Genomic DNA, 17,989 nt, shown 5'->3' with positions numbered 1-17,989 from the left:
GCACAGACTGCCCCACCCCCAAGCTTCTGCCTCTTACAATCTCTAGCTTACTTCACACCTCAGTCCATGTGCCACCTTAGACAGGAGAGCTTTCCTGATCTGTTCAATTGCTACTGTCCTCTCAATCAAATCACCTTGTACTTATTTTGTATTGGCTTTTTACTTTTATGTGTAGCTATCACTTCACCTAAGCAATGTAAGCTCCTTGAGGACAGGAACTTCTCTGTTTTATCTTTGCATCCCAGTGCCCAGGGGAAAGGACTCGACACATGCCATGTGAGGATCATTTGAAAGAGCTGGATATCTTTAGCTAGGAGGAAAGATATGATGACTGTCTTCAAGTACCTTTCATGCAGAAGAGGCACTGGACTGGTTCTACTTATCTCCACAGGAGAAAACTAGTAGTCCTGGGTGGAATTCCCAGAGGCAAACTGTGCTTGATGATCAAATTGATGCATAATGATCAAATGATCTAATCAGCTAATGATCAAAGCTATCCAAGCTGAATCACTGAAAGAAATTCCAAATGTATGCTAAATGATGACCTGATAGGGCTATTGTAGAAAGGATTTCTATTTAGGTACAAGTAGGACTAGACAACCTCAGAGGTCCCAACACAAATTATATAATATACATGACAACTAGTAGTACACAAAGACATACAACATTAAAGTGTATAGATAGTGATGTACTAACTTGACAAAAGACAATAGTGAGTGATAGCTGGCTACAGCTTGCCTCAAGAGCCTATATCCTTATTTTGTTGGCTTATGATTCTATAACTCCAAGGCAATTTCCAAGGCCTTCCAGAGATACCTAGGAGGGATAACAGGGTACTCATTATATCCAGGACTGCAGTATCAATATATTTTGTACTACAAAGAGGGAGGTAACATGCTTCCAACAAACTGGGTCTTACACCATAGGGAAAGGTAAAAGTTTTCTTTAATTACTGGCAAAAGCTATTTATTGTATTGTCCATCTCAGTCTTATTTATCCTATAAAGGAAAATATAGGTTCAAAAATGATAACTCACTACATAGCCATTCAATAAGAATTTAGACTATTATACAGATGCTGGTAAATCTGGCAAATTCTCACATGTTTTTAAATACAATAAAAGTTGGGAGCAATATCATTATCCAAGTAGGCATTGGCCAATTTCTAGTCTTCTTAGATTCAGACCAAAATTTTAAAATTTTAAATTACAAACCTGGATACCAATGTTTATATACATATAAAACAGCAGATCTTTCTTGCCAACATCTGGTAAGGAGCACAATATGGTAATATGAAAAATTTAATTATCTGAAATTAAGTTATCACCTCTATTCTTGGGTCAGAAATATTCTGCTTCTTGGTAATAAGTAAATGTGATTTATTTGAACTTAAGGTACTCAGGGGCCAAAAGAAATTGAGGTTCTCATGAAAACATTCCATATAAATGTATCAGATTAATCCTTAGACTGATAGTAATCTTAGAACAATGATATGGGTTAGACTAGATGGCTGCTGAGGTCCCTTTCAACTCCCAAATTCTGTGATTCTATAATAGTTATCCTAAAAACATAGAGTTGTTACTGTTGATCTTTACTTACTTGGATCTTTTCGAACGTTTCATCAAAGGGGCTTTTTACTATTGAAGAAAAGAAAAAAGGAAAATTAGTTAACATCTAGGAACAATTAAATATTCTACAACAAGGCATCAGAAATTAATTCATGTATTTTAATAATTTAAAGACTGAACATTAAAAATATGCAAAAATGTAAATGGGGTAGCAAATTAAGAGGTAACTTTCACACTTAATATGTTTACTTTCAACTAGCACTTCTCCAAAATATGACTCTTTCCCTTTTCCCATGTCATTCATATTCTATTTTCACCCTCTAAAATTTCATAAATTGAATCTCCTAAGATAGCTAGTATATGGTTTAACTTAATCTCTGCAAGAAACCTCACCAAATGTCTTTGTTCTTCCTATTCTATTTTCCTAGATCTGCTTCCATCAGTGAGAAAGTGCTTCGAAATTCCATGAAAACCCTGCTATTCCTGACTCATGCTTCCTAACTGGGATAGAAAAATACTGTGTCCTTTGATTGGCACCGGGGAATGGGGAGGTGGAGGAGTAATTCTGAGAAATGTTATTTCTCCTAGCAAAATGCATCATACTTTACACACACTTAATACTGAATGAAATGAAATTTTATGTCTTTGATCCATTCCAAAAGTCAAAAATTAATTGACCAAGAGAAAAAAATTTTTTTTAAAAATTAATTGACCACTTAGCTCATGCTAAGTCTCCTTTCACGCAATGGCATCCATGAGTGATTTACAGCCCTGTCGCTAAAATCACTTTCTCCCTCCTAAACTGATCCCCCAACTCTCCATTTGACTTTTGAAACTACTAATAGTCATTTGTAGTCTAATGTCATGAAATATTTACGTGTATACATGGTTAAGAAGAAGGTGCTTCTATTGCTTTATCAAAGGCTGACATTTGGAGTCACCACATGCACTTAACTTTGACTTTCTTAAACCTGCTAGAAAAACCTGGTTTTGTGGAAAATGTTCTAACCTAAATGTCTTATGTCTAAGTTTAGATTCAGACTATACTTTCTAACAAAATCTACAAGATATACAAAAAGTCAAAACAAATCTGTTTATAATTTTGACTCTGAACGATTAAAAGGTTTCTTAATCATCACTTAATATTTTCTCAGCAATTCTGAGGAGTAACAAAACATATACCACATGGAAATTGAAAATTCAAACAGCTCAGGAAATTTTGTAATAGGAAGAATCCTGCAAGGAAGAAACCTAAGAAATATGAATAGGGCTCCAGGCTCAGGAACTACGTAACATACTAGTCTTCCTTCTAGTCTAACTTATGTAAAAATATTCAAATTTTTTAACAACTAGATCTCACCAATTCTGGGCTGAAACAAGTGAAAGAGCCCATAAAACAATGACACATCATGTTCCTTTCTATGTTAAAGTTCTATTTTAAATTAAAACCAGGACTGCCAGAGGAATTAGGAACTGTTCACTTCTAAGACAGTAAACAGAAGAATAGTTTAACAAGGTGGAAAAGAAGTCTCCCTTTTCTACCTAAAGTCATTCCAATAGAGCAACTAGGATTATAAATTTAATGGCTCTATTAAAGATTACTTCTCTAAACCAGAGAAGCTTCTGATGCCTACTGGGAGATGAAAGTACTTGTGGTTTACAAGATCCAACTTGTTCAGAAAAAAGATAACTGTTCATTCTGAATGAAGTAAATTAGGAGCTATTTGGAGGTCTCTAATTTCTTACTTTTCAGTAAAATAGAGAATTTTAAAGGAAATGCTTACAGAATAGAAAAGCATAAGGATATTTGCAAATATGAAAGTAAAAATCAAATTTTGGAAATCTGAAAAAATGTAAAGGAATCACAGAACAATCCATAAAAAACTCTTTTTTGTCATTAATTTATTTTGATTCTACCCTATGTAGAGTACACCCTCACCAAATTAAACCATTACCTCATTCTTTGGGTTTTTTGGTTGTTGTTTTTAGGCGGTGCAATGAGGGTTAAGTGAAGGTTGCATAGCTAGTAAGTGTCAATTGTCTGAGGCAGGATTTGAACTCAGGTCTTCCTGAATCCAGGGTCTGGGCTTTATCCACTGTGCCACTTAGCTGCCCCCATTTCCTCATTCTTAAAACACACACACACACACACACACACACACACACACACACACACACACACACACACACACACACACACACACACCTTTTGTCAAAGCAATGTTTTGTCAAAATTCCCTGTTTCTAAGAAGGGGGGAATCCTATTTTTCTCAGGGTGGGGGAAAGGAAAGGAAAAAAATCCACATTTCTATCAACAGTCCTAGAGATTTTGTCATATATATGTTTCTATGGCTACTAGAAGTAGGAAGTGTAGCTTTCTTCCTCACATCATATAAATTCTTTACCTAATTTGTGCTTAAGTAGATAAAATTTGCTTTGTCCCCTAAAACCACCCAAGATGGTTGTCTCTCCTTTTTCCCAAAGTAACTTTATAACTAAACATCTCTGTGAACCCAAACAGCCTCACGGCACCTGGCCTCACAGATAAGCCTGTGCATGTTCTGTCCCCTTGTAAGCCAACTTTGGATCAGGCAAAGTTCCAAGTTCATTCCTCTCAACCAATCACTGCACTCGGGATCCCAAAGTATAGATAGATCTGGAAGCAGAGGAATCATCAGCCAACACTTTTCCCCATCCTGGCAATTCTGAAAAGGAGGGAAAACTTCTAAGCTTAGGCCAGATACTGGACTTTTCCTCTCCAAAAAGGTAAAGCTGTTTTGGAGCATCTGCATATTACCACAATCAGGGAAGCTGCCCCATTACAGCCCCAATTTATACACACATTTGGAAGCCATTAATATCCCACTGCTGTTTCCAAAGGACTGTAAATTAAGATTCTTTCACGAATCTCCTTTGCATATTGGGATAGCATGCAATTGCTCATTTGGCAAAATATCTGTCACCAGGAATTGAAAAAGGCAAGAGAAACTGATCAATTCTCCTTTTTTAATTCCTTAAACTCAAGAAGCCCTCGTTGCAAGTGTCACAGTGAATGGCCTTAGTTTACCTCATCATATTCTAATGCTTTTTCATCTTTTTCCATTTACTTTGCAAAGTAAAAAGAGGTAGAAAAAGAACCTGACCAATATGAATCATCTAAATTATAGTGATGTGCTCTTATTCTTCTGCTAGTTTTCTCACCATCAAGGCTAGACATGAACTTGGTTTCTTATACTTTCCTTTTTAATTCTCCCTTTATGATCCACTTTAAGTTTTACTTGGTTTTATTTGGGAGTCTCCCCTCCTGGCCTCTACTCCTTCTTAAGCACTCTGTGTAGAGCATAATGTATATCTACACCAAAATGCATGTGTTTATGTGCATTCAGCCTTCCTCTGCAAGGTTCAGATAAGAGTGGACCTGAGATAGCTGTTTGGTCTACTTCCTTCTTCAGTGTTTGTATACAAACTTTCACCTTACAAATCCCAATTTTACAAAATAATACGGTTTTACTCCTTATTCCTTTTTCTTCTAATATATCCCTTTTCTCTCATTTAAAACCACGAACAAAACTACAACCAGGTCTTGTCTGTCAGCTCCCTCTATGACCCTTGAAGACAGTAGAATTCTGAAGGGACATTAGGTCTCTTCTCCCAGCATGTAAGGACTTCATCACTGTTCAGTCCATTCTCTAAATTTCTGTTTGCTTCTCAAAGTTTCTACCGAGCTCTGGGCTTTTCATCACCAATGCTTAACAGTCTTTTATTTTATTAAAAAGTCCATTTTTTTCTACTCTAGGCTTATACTCATTTTTTTGCAGGGTAAATTATGGTTGCCTTTTGGAATGTCTCCCTGCTATATAATCTTGTATACACCTAACTATGACTGCTTCATTCTTGAAGTCTTTCTTGCTGTTCACAGTATTTTTTCTTTGACTTGGAAGTGCTTGATTTGGCCTACGAAGTTCCTAGGTGTTTTCCATTTAGAAGTTTCTTTTAGATGGTAATCATTGGATTCTAAGTAATTTACTTGGCTCTCTAGCACTTTTCTTTTTATGACTTCCTAAAACCTGGCACCCAGTTTTTTGGTTGGTCATGGATTTCAGGTAGTCCAATGATTTTTAAATAATCCGTTCTCTCTAGTCCAACCTTCACATAGGTGCCTTCCTAAAGCCTTCACATAGGTGCCTTCCTAAAGGTTTGATCACGTCACGCCCCTGTTCATGAAGCTGCAGTCTCCCTTTTGCTTCTGGACAAAATGAAATTCCTCCGTCATTGAAAGCCTTTCACAATCATCTCTACCACTTGGAATCCTTAGTTTCCTTCAAGGTTCTCAGCTCATGTCCCACCACCTACAAAGACCTAGTTCATCATCTTCCCCATTCACCAGTTGTTAATGATTTTTACAATCCTGTTTTCCCCATCTTCAAATGGTTTTGTATTGATTTAATTTTGTAGTCAGCAGCTAGGTGGCTCAGTGTATCCACTGGGCCCAGAGTCAGGAAGACCTGAGTTTAAATCAGCTCAGACACTTACTAGGTGTGTGAACCTGGACAAGACACTTAACCTCTGTCTTAATCCACTGGCAAAGGAAATGGAAAATCACTCTAGTATCTTTACCAAGAAAACCCCAAGGGGTCACAAAGGGGATGACACAGCTAAATGACTGAACAACAACATCTTTGTACAGGTAGGTAGTATTGACCCAGTAAACTAAAGGCAAGGATCCATGTTTATCTTTGTCACTGTACCCCAATGCCCAGTGCAATGCTTTAAGTATGTGCTTAATTAATAAATGCTTGTTGAATTGAATTAAACTGCTGAATCTCCCAGTTCTATCTAGTAAGACTTTAAATCCATATTAGCATTGTTTTTCTGGCTTAAATGTGAAAAACATTCTAAACTAGACTCTGTGAACTTGTTTTTATTTTATAGTCTAAAAACTATATTGTTTCCTTTGTGATACTATTTTATACATTTAAAAACATTATTCTGAGGAGGGGATCAAAGACTTCAGACTTCAAAAGGAACACATTATACTAAAAAGGTTAAGAACTCCTGAGAAAGGAAGAATTTTGAGCTACCATGCACATTTACATTTGGTTGTCAAGGGCAAGGGGTCCAACAAGGTGTTTCTCAAACTAATGTACAAATTAAAATGGTTAAGGAAGAAAGCCAGAAAGTAAGGTTTAGAACCATAGCATAAAAAGTTTAGCAGAGTAGAGCAAAAAGTAAAAGTAGAAAAAAAAGGGGGTGAGAAACTCAATGGTTCCACATTATAGATGGTGCTGTAACGATTGGAATGACGCCACCTGCTGGATACTTACTGTAGAAGAGTTCTGCCCATGAAGCGAAGGTCTTTGAGGGCAAGACCAGGAGTCTTTTCTTTGGCGGGAGGAAGTGACGCGGACTAGTGGGAGGAGGAAGGAAGAGACTGGCGCTGACTTATTCTCCTTAATAAATGCTTAAAAGTCTAACTCTTGCTAAAGCTTATAATTTATTGGCGACCACTCATTGGATATTTTAGACAGACTAGCTAGAATTTTAGCCCCTAACAGTGCTAAGAGAAGTGGACTGCCTCTATGCCTTTCCAAGCTGCACAGGAGTATTTTACCCAATGAAAGAATGTGAGAGAAGAAAACTTAGTTATTTTCTTAGTTGCATATATTTTTATTGACCTACTGGAGTTCTCCCTTTCCCAAGGGCTGGCTTAGAATCTTTCTGAATATATAGTGTACCTGCTTTACCCATATGACATTCTTTTGTTTAGAACTTCCCTTCCAAATACCCAAGACAAGTGGACCAATGATCATCTACTGAATTAAATGACATTGCACCTGATCCTTGTCCTAAAAACTGGGAGCAGGTCCAAGAATGAATATTAAAAACACAACATGCTCACAGCTAGGAGCCCTTCGATTTATAGAGATCTCTTCAGACTGCTCCCATCTAAAACTCAGCATCTCAACACTCTGAAAAGCACCCTCTTATTGCATTTACATAACCTCTAGTTTTAAAATCATTTAATTTTTTGAGCCTAGATATGGTGGGTAGAGAGGGAGGGGAATTCACCCCAGCTTCCATCAGCAGGGGTAGGGATAAATGACTGCTAACTCCCTACCCAATCCTAAAATGGGTCACAAGGGCAGGACAAGCAGTTATTTGCAGCATTCTTAATCAAGCATTCCTATTATTTCTGCTTCTAAACCATCAACGTCATGGCAAAACATTTCCTATCAACATCCTCGAGTAACTACATGCGGCAAGCAATGTACACAAAAAGCTCTCAGTGGCTTCATTTATAGACAAGATAAGTAAGGGAAACTGACAAAGAAATTCAAGGAGACCACCCTACCCACACTCTCAACTATCAACAAAAGAAAATACAGGAAGATTTAAAATATCATTATTACCAGCAGTCCCACATATGGATTAGTACTCCAAGAAACCATGAAAAGGCTTGACAGCAAAGGATTTGTCTATAAGCAATCCCGACCCCAAGAGTGAGGGGCTCTTTGCAGGACATTTTAAAATTAGTTTGTTTAGATTAGACAAATTGGTTGGATAGATGCTGCCAGATTTTTAGAATCTTGGAAGGAGACTGTTCAGTGATCTTTTTAGTCATAGTCCCACATTACCACCTGGTAATCTCTTATGCTTTGACCATCTTTTCCCCTTTGATATCTCTTTACAGTTGATCCCTTAATACTAGGAGAAACAATCACAGCAGAAAGTCTGAGTCTCCTCACCTTCCTGTTCTATCTCCTTCTCCCTCGGGAGGAGTTTCTGTGCTCCTAGAGTGGCAGCTCCAATCACACTAGCATTTAAGTTCCTACATGCTACAGGAACTGAGGAAACAAAGACAAAAATGAAAAATCCACGTGCCTTCCTGGAACTTAATTCTGGTGGAGTGTTCACCAAGTGAGCTTCCCTAGGAGGCAGAATACCTGAGTTCCCCTGTTTTGCACTCTAGATTTATGGATAGAGTATCTTCCTCTTGGTCTCCTTGAGGCATTCCTGTACCTAGGGTGACAGGTCTGCTGGGAGACCTCTAACAATTATGACTGAGGTCCAGCTTCTTTTTGCACTTTCGCTGCAAAAATATCAAAATTCCCATTTTCTAGGAAGGAGAAAAACATCTGATTTTTTTTCCTCTCGGTGGAGGAAATGTAGAAAAAAAATCTACCAGTTTCATGACTTCAAAATTCCTAGAAATTTTACCCACCTGTGTACTAACTAGGTGAGGTATTCACCTATCTGGAAGAAAGCTACAATTCCTACTTCTAACAGCTGCATAAGTGTGTACCCATTTAACAAAGTACTTCTGTAGATCACCAATAACGGGTCTGATCTAAAAATAAATAAGGGTGAGCAGCAAGGTAATACATTCCCAACAAAGCGCAGCAAGAGATAGAAAGAGTAACTCCATTTAAAAATAACTGTAGGAGCAATTAGGTGGTGCAATGGATAAAGCACTGGCCCTGGATTCAGGAAGACCTGAGTTCAAATCCAACCTCAGACACTTGATACTTATTCGCTGTGTGACTCTGAGCAAGTCACTTAACACTCATTGCCTCGCAAAAAAAAAAATTAAGCAAGTAAATGAATGAATGAATGAATAGATACATAACTGTAGACAATATAAAATATTTAGTAATCTACCTGCCAAGACAAACCTAGGAACCACATGAACACCATTACAAAATACTTTTCACACAAATGAGATCTAAACAATTGGAAAAATTATCAATTGCTCATGGGTAGGCCAAGCTAATATAAAAATGACAATTCTACCTAAATTAATGTACTTATTCAATGCCATGCCAATCAAACTACCAAAATTTATTTTACAGAGCCAGAAGAAAATAACATCAAAATTCATCTGAAAGAACAAAAGGTGAAGAATATTAAGGGAATTAATGAAAAAATGAAAAGGAAGGTAGCCTAGCTGTGCCAGATCTAAAACTATATTATAAAGTGGCAACCATCAAAACTATTTGGTACTGGCTAAGAAATAGAGTGGTAGGGGCAGCTAGGTGGTACAGTGGATAAAGCACTGGCCCTGGATTCAAGAAGACCCGAGTTCAAATCCGGTCTCAGACACCTGACACTTACTAGCTGTGTGACCCTGGGCAAGTCACTTAACCCTCACTGCCCTGTGAAAAGAACAGAACAGAAGAAATAGAGTGGCAAATCAGTAGAATAGGTTAGATACGAAAGACAGTAGTAGTAAGTGACTATAACACTCTACTGTTTGATAAACCCAAAGACTCCAGCTTCTGGGATAAGAACTCACTATTTGACAAAAACTGCTGGGAAAACTGGAAAATAGTATGGCAGAAACTAGGTATAGACCAACATCTTAAACTGTATACCAAAATAAGGTCAAATTGGGTACATGATTTAGAGATAAAAGGGTGATACCATAGGCAAATTAGAAGAGGAAGAAATAGTTTACCTGTCAGATCTATGGACAGGGCAAGAATTTATGATCAAACAAGATATAGAGAACACTATGAAAAGCAAAATGGTTCATTTTGATAATATTACACTAAAAAGGTTTTGTACAAACAAAACCAATGCAACCAAGATTAAAAGGAAAGTGAACAGCTGGGAAATAATTTCTATATCCAGTGTTTCTGATAAAGGCTTCATTTCTCAAATATATAGAGAACTGAATCAAATTCATAAGAATACAAGTCATTCCCCCAATGAGAAATGGTCAAAGGATACGAACAGTTTTCAGATGGAGAAATTAAAGTTATCTATAGTCATATGAAAAAATGTTCTCAACCACTAATGATTAGAGAAATGCAAATTAAAACTACTCTGAGGTACCACCTCATGACTATCAGATTGGCTCACATGACAAAAAAGGAAAATAAATGATAAATGTTGTCGAAGATGTAGAAAAATTGGAACATTAATGCATTGTTGGTGTTATGAATTGATCCAACCATTCTGGAGAGCAATTTGGAACTATGCACAAAAGGGCTATAAAACTGTGCATACCCTTTGACCCAATGATGACACTACTAGGACTGTATCCCAAAGGGATCATAAAAAAGGAAAAAGGAAGACATGTACAAAAATATTTGTGGCAGCTCTTTTTGTGGTGTCAAAAAATTGGAAATCAAGAGGATGCCCATCAACTGGGGAATGGCTGAACAAGTTATAATATATGAACATAATGGAATACGATTGTGCTGTTAAGAAATGAGGAGAAAGGAGATTTCAGAAAAACCTGGAAAGACTTACATGAACTGATACAGAGTAAAGTGAGCAGAAACAGAAGAGCACTATACACAATAACAGCAACATTGTGCGATGATCGGTTGTGACAGACTTAGCTCTTCTCAACACTATAATGATCCAAGACAATTCCAAAGGACTCATGATGGAAAATGCTCTCCACATACAGAGAAAAGTATAGAGTCTCAATGCAGATTGAAGCATACTATTTTCACCTTTTGGGGTTTTTTTTTGCTCAGAATGAAGCCTGCAGAGAGAAAAAAACAATGCAGGAATTCTAGACCTAAGGGAATCCTGAAGCTCTGTTACTAAGCCAGCAAAGCTTTCTCAGCTGGTTGACTGATAGTGAGTGGCCAAGTCCAGCAGCAGTCTACTGTTGCTCAGACCCAAACCCAGGAGTGCAGTAATTAGACTTTGCTGTGGCTCTCTAACCCAAGCTGTCCTTGAGAGCCTGGAATCACTCACACTCAATACCCTGTTAAGGGTTAAAATTCTAGCTAAACTGTCTAAAATATCTAATGAGTGGTCGCCAATAAATTATAAGCTTTAGCAAGAGTTAGACTTTTAAGCATTTATTAAGGAGAATAAGAATTTAGTAAAGAGAGAGAAAGGCCTAGATTCCTATCTATTAAAGGGAGAGCACATTTCTAGCTCCGCTCTCCACCCGAGTCCAGAGGAAAGAGCCCCAGACTGAGCGCCAGTCTCTTCCTTCCTCCTCCCACTAGTCCGCGTCACTTCCTGAATCCTGAAGAAAAGACTCCTGGTCTTGCCCTCAAAGACCTTCCCTTCATGGGCAGAACTCTTCTACAGTAAGTATCCAGCAGGTGGCATTATTCCAATCATTACAGTCCCCCCTGTTGTTCCTCAAGAAACAAAATGTTTCCTTGACGGAACAACCCCAAAAAGGAAGCAGTTGGACCAGCCCAGACCATCCCTCCTGAAGTGCCCTAACACGAAGTTCCAAGTCAGGAAGTGGGCTGGAAAAATGAAAAACAAAAACATAAATGGCCGTTATATTGACAGACGCTGAAATCAAACCCAAAAGAGGAAAATCACTCTAAACCATTTGCAAATGAAGTCTTAAAGAAAACAGAACATCCTGGAAGAGATGAAGCAAGAGTTCAAAAGAGGTGTGTTTTTTTAAATTCTTTATCAAGGAAATGAGAAGGCTAGAGGTAAAAAGTGGAAAAGAAATGAGAGCTAGAGAAGAGAGAAGGGAATTAACAGCTTGCACAAACCCTTGCCCAAGCAACAAACTCCCTAAAAATGGAAGTTGATGACTCAATAAAATAAGAAATAATAAAATAAAGTCAAAAGACAGAAAAAATGGAAGAAAATGTTTACATTTCATAACAAAAACAACTGACATGGAAAACAGATCAAGGAGAAAAAAATTAATAATCATCAGATTACCTTAATGCCATGAGACATGGAGGCCATTAGGTGGCACAGTGGATAAAGTACTGTGCACATTAATTCAGGAAGACCTGAATTCAAATCCAACCTCAAACACTAACTAGCTGTGTGGCCTTGGGCAAGTCACTTTATGCCTAAGGTACCTCCACTGCAAAATAGGGATGATAATAAATAGCATCTACTTCATAAGGTGGTTAAGAGGGCTGTAACGATTGGAATGACGCCACCTGCTGGATACTTACTGTAGAAGAGTTCTGCCCATGAAGGGAAGGTCTTTGAGGGCAAGACCAGGAGTCAGGAAGTGACACGGGCTAGTGGGAGGAGGAAGGAAGAGTCTGGCGCTCTTTCCTCTGGACTCTGGTGGAGAAGGGAGCTAGAAATGTGCTCTCCCTTTAATAGATAGGAATCTAGGCCTTTCTCTCTCTCTTTACCAAATTCTTATTCTCCTTAATAAATGCTTAAAAGTCTAACTCTTGCTAAAGCTTATAATTTATTGGCGACCACTCATTAGATATTTTAGACAGACTAGCTAGAATTTTAGCCCTTAACAGATGGCTGACCACGAAGAGGAAAGCTGAACCTCACTTCTGATCTTTCGGTTGGGTAAGAAATTTCCCCTACCCTAACCCTTTAAATCTTAAGAACTGCTGAATTGCCTGGTGTTTTCCCTTTAAGTTTTTTCAAATGGACCTTTTAAACTCCCTAATTACCCTATTTTTGATTTTAGTCTGTTTAACCAGACAAATGGGAGGTAAGACCATGTTAATGCTTTGTTTTTGTGGATTTTCTATTTTTCTTTTTATTTTTGTTAAAAGAGCCAGCAACTTACTCACACAAGGAAATATCTCTCCCTCTCCCAACCATGCTTTTTCAGAGAAACCTGAAGAGATTCCCGCAGCTTTTCCCAGTTCTAACACTAATTGTTGCTTTAATTTTGCATGCCTGGAGGCAATGACCCACCCTCTAGAAGCTTTTAATCCCCTAGCACCTGGAGGCAAAGTGGGGGAAGAGGAATCCAGGCCTGAGTTCAAAATCAAGTCTGATTCAAATTGTGCTGGTCCCTCCCCTCCTCTCCAGACCCCACCCTCTACTCCCCCCATGGCCAAGCCCATTGCTTCCCCTGCCTGGGAAGTCCAGAGATCTGATGCGCATGCTCAACTTTCTCTAACTACATTTGCAGCTTCAGGCTCAGCCCTTCCCCAGCCTGGCTGTGCTTCTGAGACAACCTTAAAAAGCCCTTTAAATTCCAGATATGCTCGTTTTGTTCATAATTTTGCTAACCTGCTTTTGTCTTTAATTAGTAATCTTATAAAGCATTTGTATGGTGAAAAGCCCGACAGACAATATAGAGGGGTTAAAGAAGAAAAACTTAAGCTGAATAAGAATGACAATCATCAACATAGTTCAAGACTCTGCTTCTTTTGCCATGGAAGGGTATATATTTTACAGAAATGTAGAAGTAAGCAGCAAGGTATTGATATGAGTATTGGGGATTTTAGATATCGGAATCAAAAGTGTTCTAAATTCACTCAGATTATTAATAGTATCAGTTCAGAGGTTACATAGGATTTCTATGCTATTACATATACATTTTGAAATTAATGGTATGGGTTTATTTTCATAGAGATTTTCATGCTTTTGAGATTGTGTCTTATACCTAGTTTCTAAAACAAGGAGAATATTTGTAAAAGCTTTTTATAGTCATGTGATCAAGTTTATATTTTATAATACTCTTATTGATATTAAGTTCATATTCATTTAGATTTCCTTAGTTTGAATTTCACTGTCTTTTATTGTTCCATTTGTATTTTCTTCTATTCATTTGTCTATCTAATTTTGAAACATTGCAAGATGGTTTTGATTTTATTATACAATGTTAATTCTAGGAGTATTGTGCTCCCATATTCCGAGTTGTTTGTTTTTGTTATTTTTTCTCAACTGATTATTTGATCAAACTCTTTAAAGCATTTCCCTGGCAAATTGTTTGCCATGGCAAGTGTAAATTGATTCTAGAAGTATTATTTTTGATAAGCATATTCCAAAAAAAAAAAAAAAGAGGGGAACATTTGTAAAAGTTTTCTTTTTTCAAAAAAAAAAAGTTCTTTGAGATTCTGTTGTGCTTTAACTTGTATTTAAGTATGTTCTGATTTTTCACAAAAGTAATTGTATACTAAGTAAAAAAAAGGGTATTATTTGAAATTGTTGCATAATTATATATTATATTTTGAGTCAAGATGTATTCACATTTTTTGCAATCATTTATTATCCTCAATTTTAAATCCATATGAGACTTGGATTATGGGAACTTATCATTTAAGACATTAATTGCCTTTATTCTGAGTTATCAGATGCCAGTTGGCCAAGATGCCATCCAGTCACAAGAGGAATACATGCAAGAGCAGACACTGAACTGTCACATGAGGGGAGACATGCATGAAGTCAAGGTATGGCCGAGGGAACGGCTTTTGACAAATGTTGAGGTTGGATTCTCTTGGTTTAATATTTTATTCTCTTTTTCCCCACAATATTGTACAGATGGCTGGAAGTATTCATCCCACCCATCTCACTTCTACACCTGGCTTCTATGCTCCCTCCTATATGCCCGATGCCATGGACATCTCAATCCCATGCATCTGATTAAGTCTGACTCAGTTTCTTCCAATATGTTCGGTGGCATGGACATATATTCCATCCACCTATTTTAAGCCTGGCATACTGTATGGGCAGTACATATTGCTCAAGTGTGGGAATGCTCATATCCCATCATTTCTCTGTTCTTTTATGGTAACCCCCATAATTATCTCAGGTGTCATGATAAATAACAGTGTTGAATTTGGCCTTGACACCTGTTACCAATTATATTAGATTTTCTAATTTCTCATAATGGCATGAGGATAATTAGGCAGATGATGCAAAAAGTGATGAAACAAAGATAAAAATTATTTTTAAAAATTAATATCGCAGCAATTGTCTTCTCAAATACCCTCCATAAGGGGGGACTATAGTATTTTATAATTTTAAAGAATGGTTCAATTTTTGTTTTATTATATGTTTCATGTGTAACAACTAAGATTCTGAATTCCCTTAGACATGTTTTTGAGAACTTTCATTGTTTGATTTGATTATTGACAAAGCTATTTTAAAGTTGTGTTAAGCTCAATTTTGTAGGAAATTTCCTGGCTGATTACCAGTATCCACACATCAACCCCTGAAAAGACTTCCATTCCACGACTACACCTAGAGGACATCTGAGAAAAGACTTTCAGAGACTTTAAATGAACAGTTTTGATTTGTTTTTGTTGGGTTTTTTTCACTTTCTGTTATAATATACACCATCTGTAACATGTATTCTCTGCAGAGGCCCTCCCTTTGCAAGACTAATGTCAAAGCGTCGGTTCATGAGGACAAAAAAAAAAAAAAAATCGCCCCTCTGGACAAAACTTTTCTCTCTTCCTTTTCTATATTATTGTTCACATATTATTAGTTAGCAATAGTTATTATATTGTTTTTACTGTTCCGTCAAGGAAACATTTTGTTTCTTGAGGAACAACAGGGGGGACTGTAACGATTGGAATGACGCCACCTGCTGGATACTTACTGTAGAAGAGTTCTGCCCATGAAGGGAAGGTCTTTGAGGGCAAGACCAGGAGTCAGGAAGTGACGCGGGCTAGTGGGAGGAGGAAGGAAGAGTCTGGCGCTCTTTCCTCTGGACTCTGGTGGAGAAGGGAGCTAGAAATGTGCTCTCCCTTTAATAGATAGGAATCTAGGCCTTTCTCTCTCTCTTTACCAAATTCTTATTCTCCTTAATAAATGCTTAAAAGTCTAACTCTTGCTAAAGCTTATAATTTATTGGCGACCACTCATTAGATATTTTAGACAGACTAGCTAGAATTTTAGCCCTTAACAGGGCCGAATAAGATCATATCTGTTAAATGCTTAGCAGAAAGGTTGGCACATAGCACTTCCCTTTCCCCATTACCAAATAAAAAAAAAAGAGTCTAAATATACTATTTCAAGAAACCTTAAAAATGCTTAGGTCACTTAGGAAAAAAAAGTAAAGGAGAAACAGAAAGAATCTACCAGTCACCTCCAGAAAGAAACTTCAAAATAAAAACTCTCAAGAACATCATAACCAAAATTCTAAGTGTCTAGGTGCAAGAAAAATACTGCCAAGCAGCCAGTAAGAAAGAATTCGAGTACCTACAATTCAGTCAAGATAATACACAATTTGGCAGCCATCACCATAATGGAGCAGAAAGCAGGTATTACAATATTCCAGAAGGCAAAGGATATAGGCTTACAACTAAAAGAATAACTTAACCAGCAAAAAAAGATATAATCCTACGGGGCAGGACTTCCAAGCATTCTAGACAGTTTCTGAGTGATATAAGATAAGGGAAGAAAAAGCTCTCTGCAAACAGCCTCAATTTTTTTTTTTTTCAGTAAAATATGAGGCAAGGTTCTCAGCTGAGAAGGTGGGAAGAAGTGGATCTATGGGAAATTTGAGGAGGGATGAAAAGGTTTGGAAATATTGCTATGGCAAGTGAGAAAATGAAGCCACATTAAGGGCTCGAGTGAGATTTTTTTGTAGTCAGCCCCATTTTGTGAATTTCTCCAGCTTCCTTTAACAGCAGGTAATATGATAAAGGCAGTGGATGGTGGGAGTAATCCAAGGCTGGGGTTTGGTAGAGAAAGATCTTAAACAGGATAAAGGAGAAAAAAACACTAGATAAAAGGAGAATGTAGGGTAGAAATATACTATACTTTAACATTTGGAAAATTATTTCCTCACAACAGCCTCGTAGGTTAGAAAGATGGACATATTAATGACCTGTTGGTAGAGCTGTGAACTAGTATTATTCTGTAAAGTAATTTGGAAACATACTAAGAAGGTGTCTAAATGGTCTCTACTCCATGACCTAGAAAATTCTACTTCTCACAAATACCCCAAGGAGTCCATGAACAAAAGGCCCCATCCTAGGCAAGTCACTTAACCCTGATGATGATGGTGATGATGATGACGAAGAAGAAGAAGAGGAGGAGGAGGAGGAGGAGGAGAAGTAGTATATTAGGGGCGGCTAGGTGGCGCAGAGGATAGAGCACCGGCCCTGGAGTCAGGAGGACCTGAGTTCAAATCCGGCCTCAGACACTTAACACTTACTAGCTGTGTGACCCTAGGCAAGTCACTTAACCCCAATTGCCTCACCACCCCCCCCAAAAAAAAGGGCAGGAAAAAAAGGCCCCATATAAACTTCTGTTTACCATTTAAAGCTCTTCATCATCTAGCTAGGTCCTTACTACCTTTCCAAATTTCTTACATTTTATTCACCTCTTAAGGATTCTACTCCAGACTCCTTGCAGAATTCTGACCATGTTAATCCCCTTGCCATCTTCATGTTTTTGCCCTGGATGTCTCCCATGTCAGCAATATTCTTCTCCTTATCTCTACCTCTGGGCATCCCTGGCTTTCTTCCAGGTCAGCTCACCTTCTGGGAGAGGGGGTGGGGACAAGGATGAGGGAGAGGTGGGAAGGGCTATTATTCTGCTTGCTGTTAGTGACTTTCATAGTATTTTACAACTACTCTGAATATGTTTTGTACCTGCCTATTTCACATGTGGTCTCTCTACTAGAATGTGCATTCCTTGAGAGCAGAGGCTGTTTTTGCTTGGAAAATAGATCCAAGAGATATAATTTAAGAATTATTGGACTATCTGAAAGCCATGATTTAAAAAAAAGTTTAGACATCATATTTCAAG

General features: G+C 37.7%; 1 protein-coding gene across 1 annotated transcript in view; it reads right to left on the bottom strand.

The window, feature by feature from the left end:
* The window catches only part of LEMD3 (LEM domain containing 3), an 86,920-nt gene that overhangs the window by 49,383 nt on the left and 19,548 nt on the right, over positions 1 to 17,989 (bottom strand). Inside the window, exon 2 of the mRNA XM_043967380.1 lies at positions 1,599 to 1,636. Within this exon, the coding sequence (XP_043823315.1) occupies positions 1,599 to 1,636 (38 nt within the window). The remainder of the gene's footprint in view (positions 1 to 1,598; positions 1,637 to 17,989) is intronic.

The sequence above is a fragment of the Dromiciops gliroides genome, chromosome 5, assembly GCF_019393635.1.
Source record: "Dromiciops gliroides isolate mDroGli1 chromosome 5, mDroGli1.pri, whole genome shotgun sequence".
NCBI classification, from domain to species: Eukaryota; Metazoa; Chordata; class Mammalia; order Microbiotheria; family Microbiotheriidae; genus Dromiciops; species Dromiciops gliroides.
The sequence above is the reverse complement of the archived record's forward strand: the minus strand, read 5'-3'. Positions and strand labels throughout refer to the sequence as shown.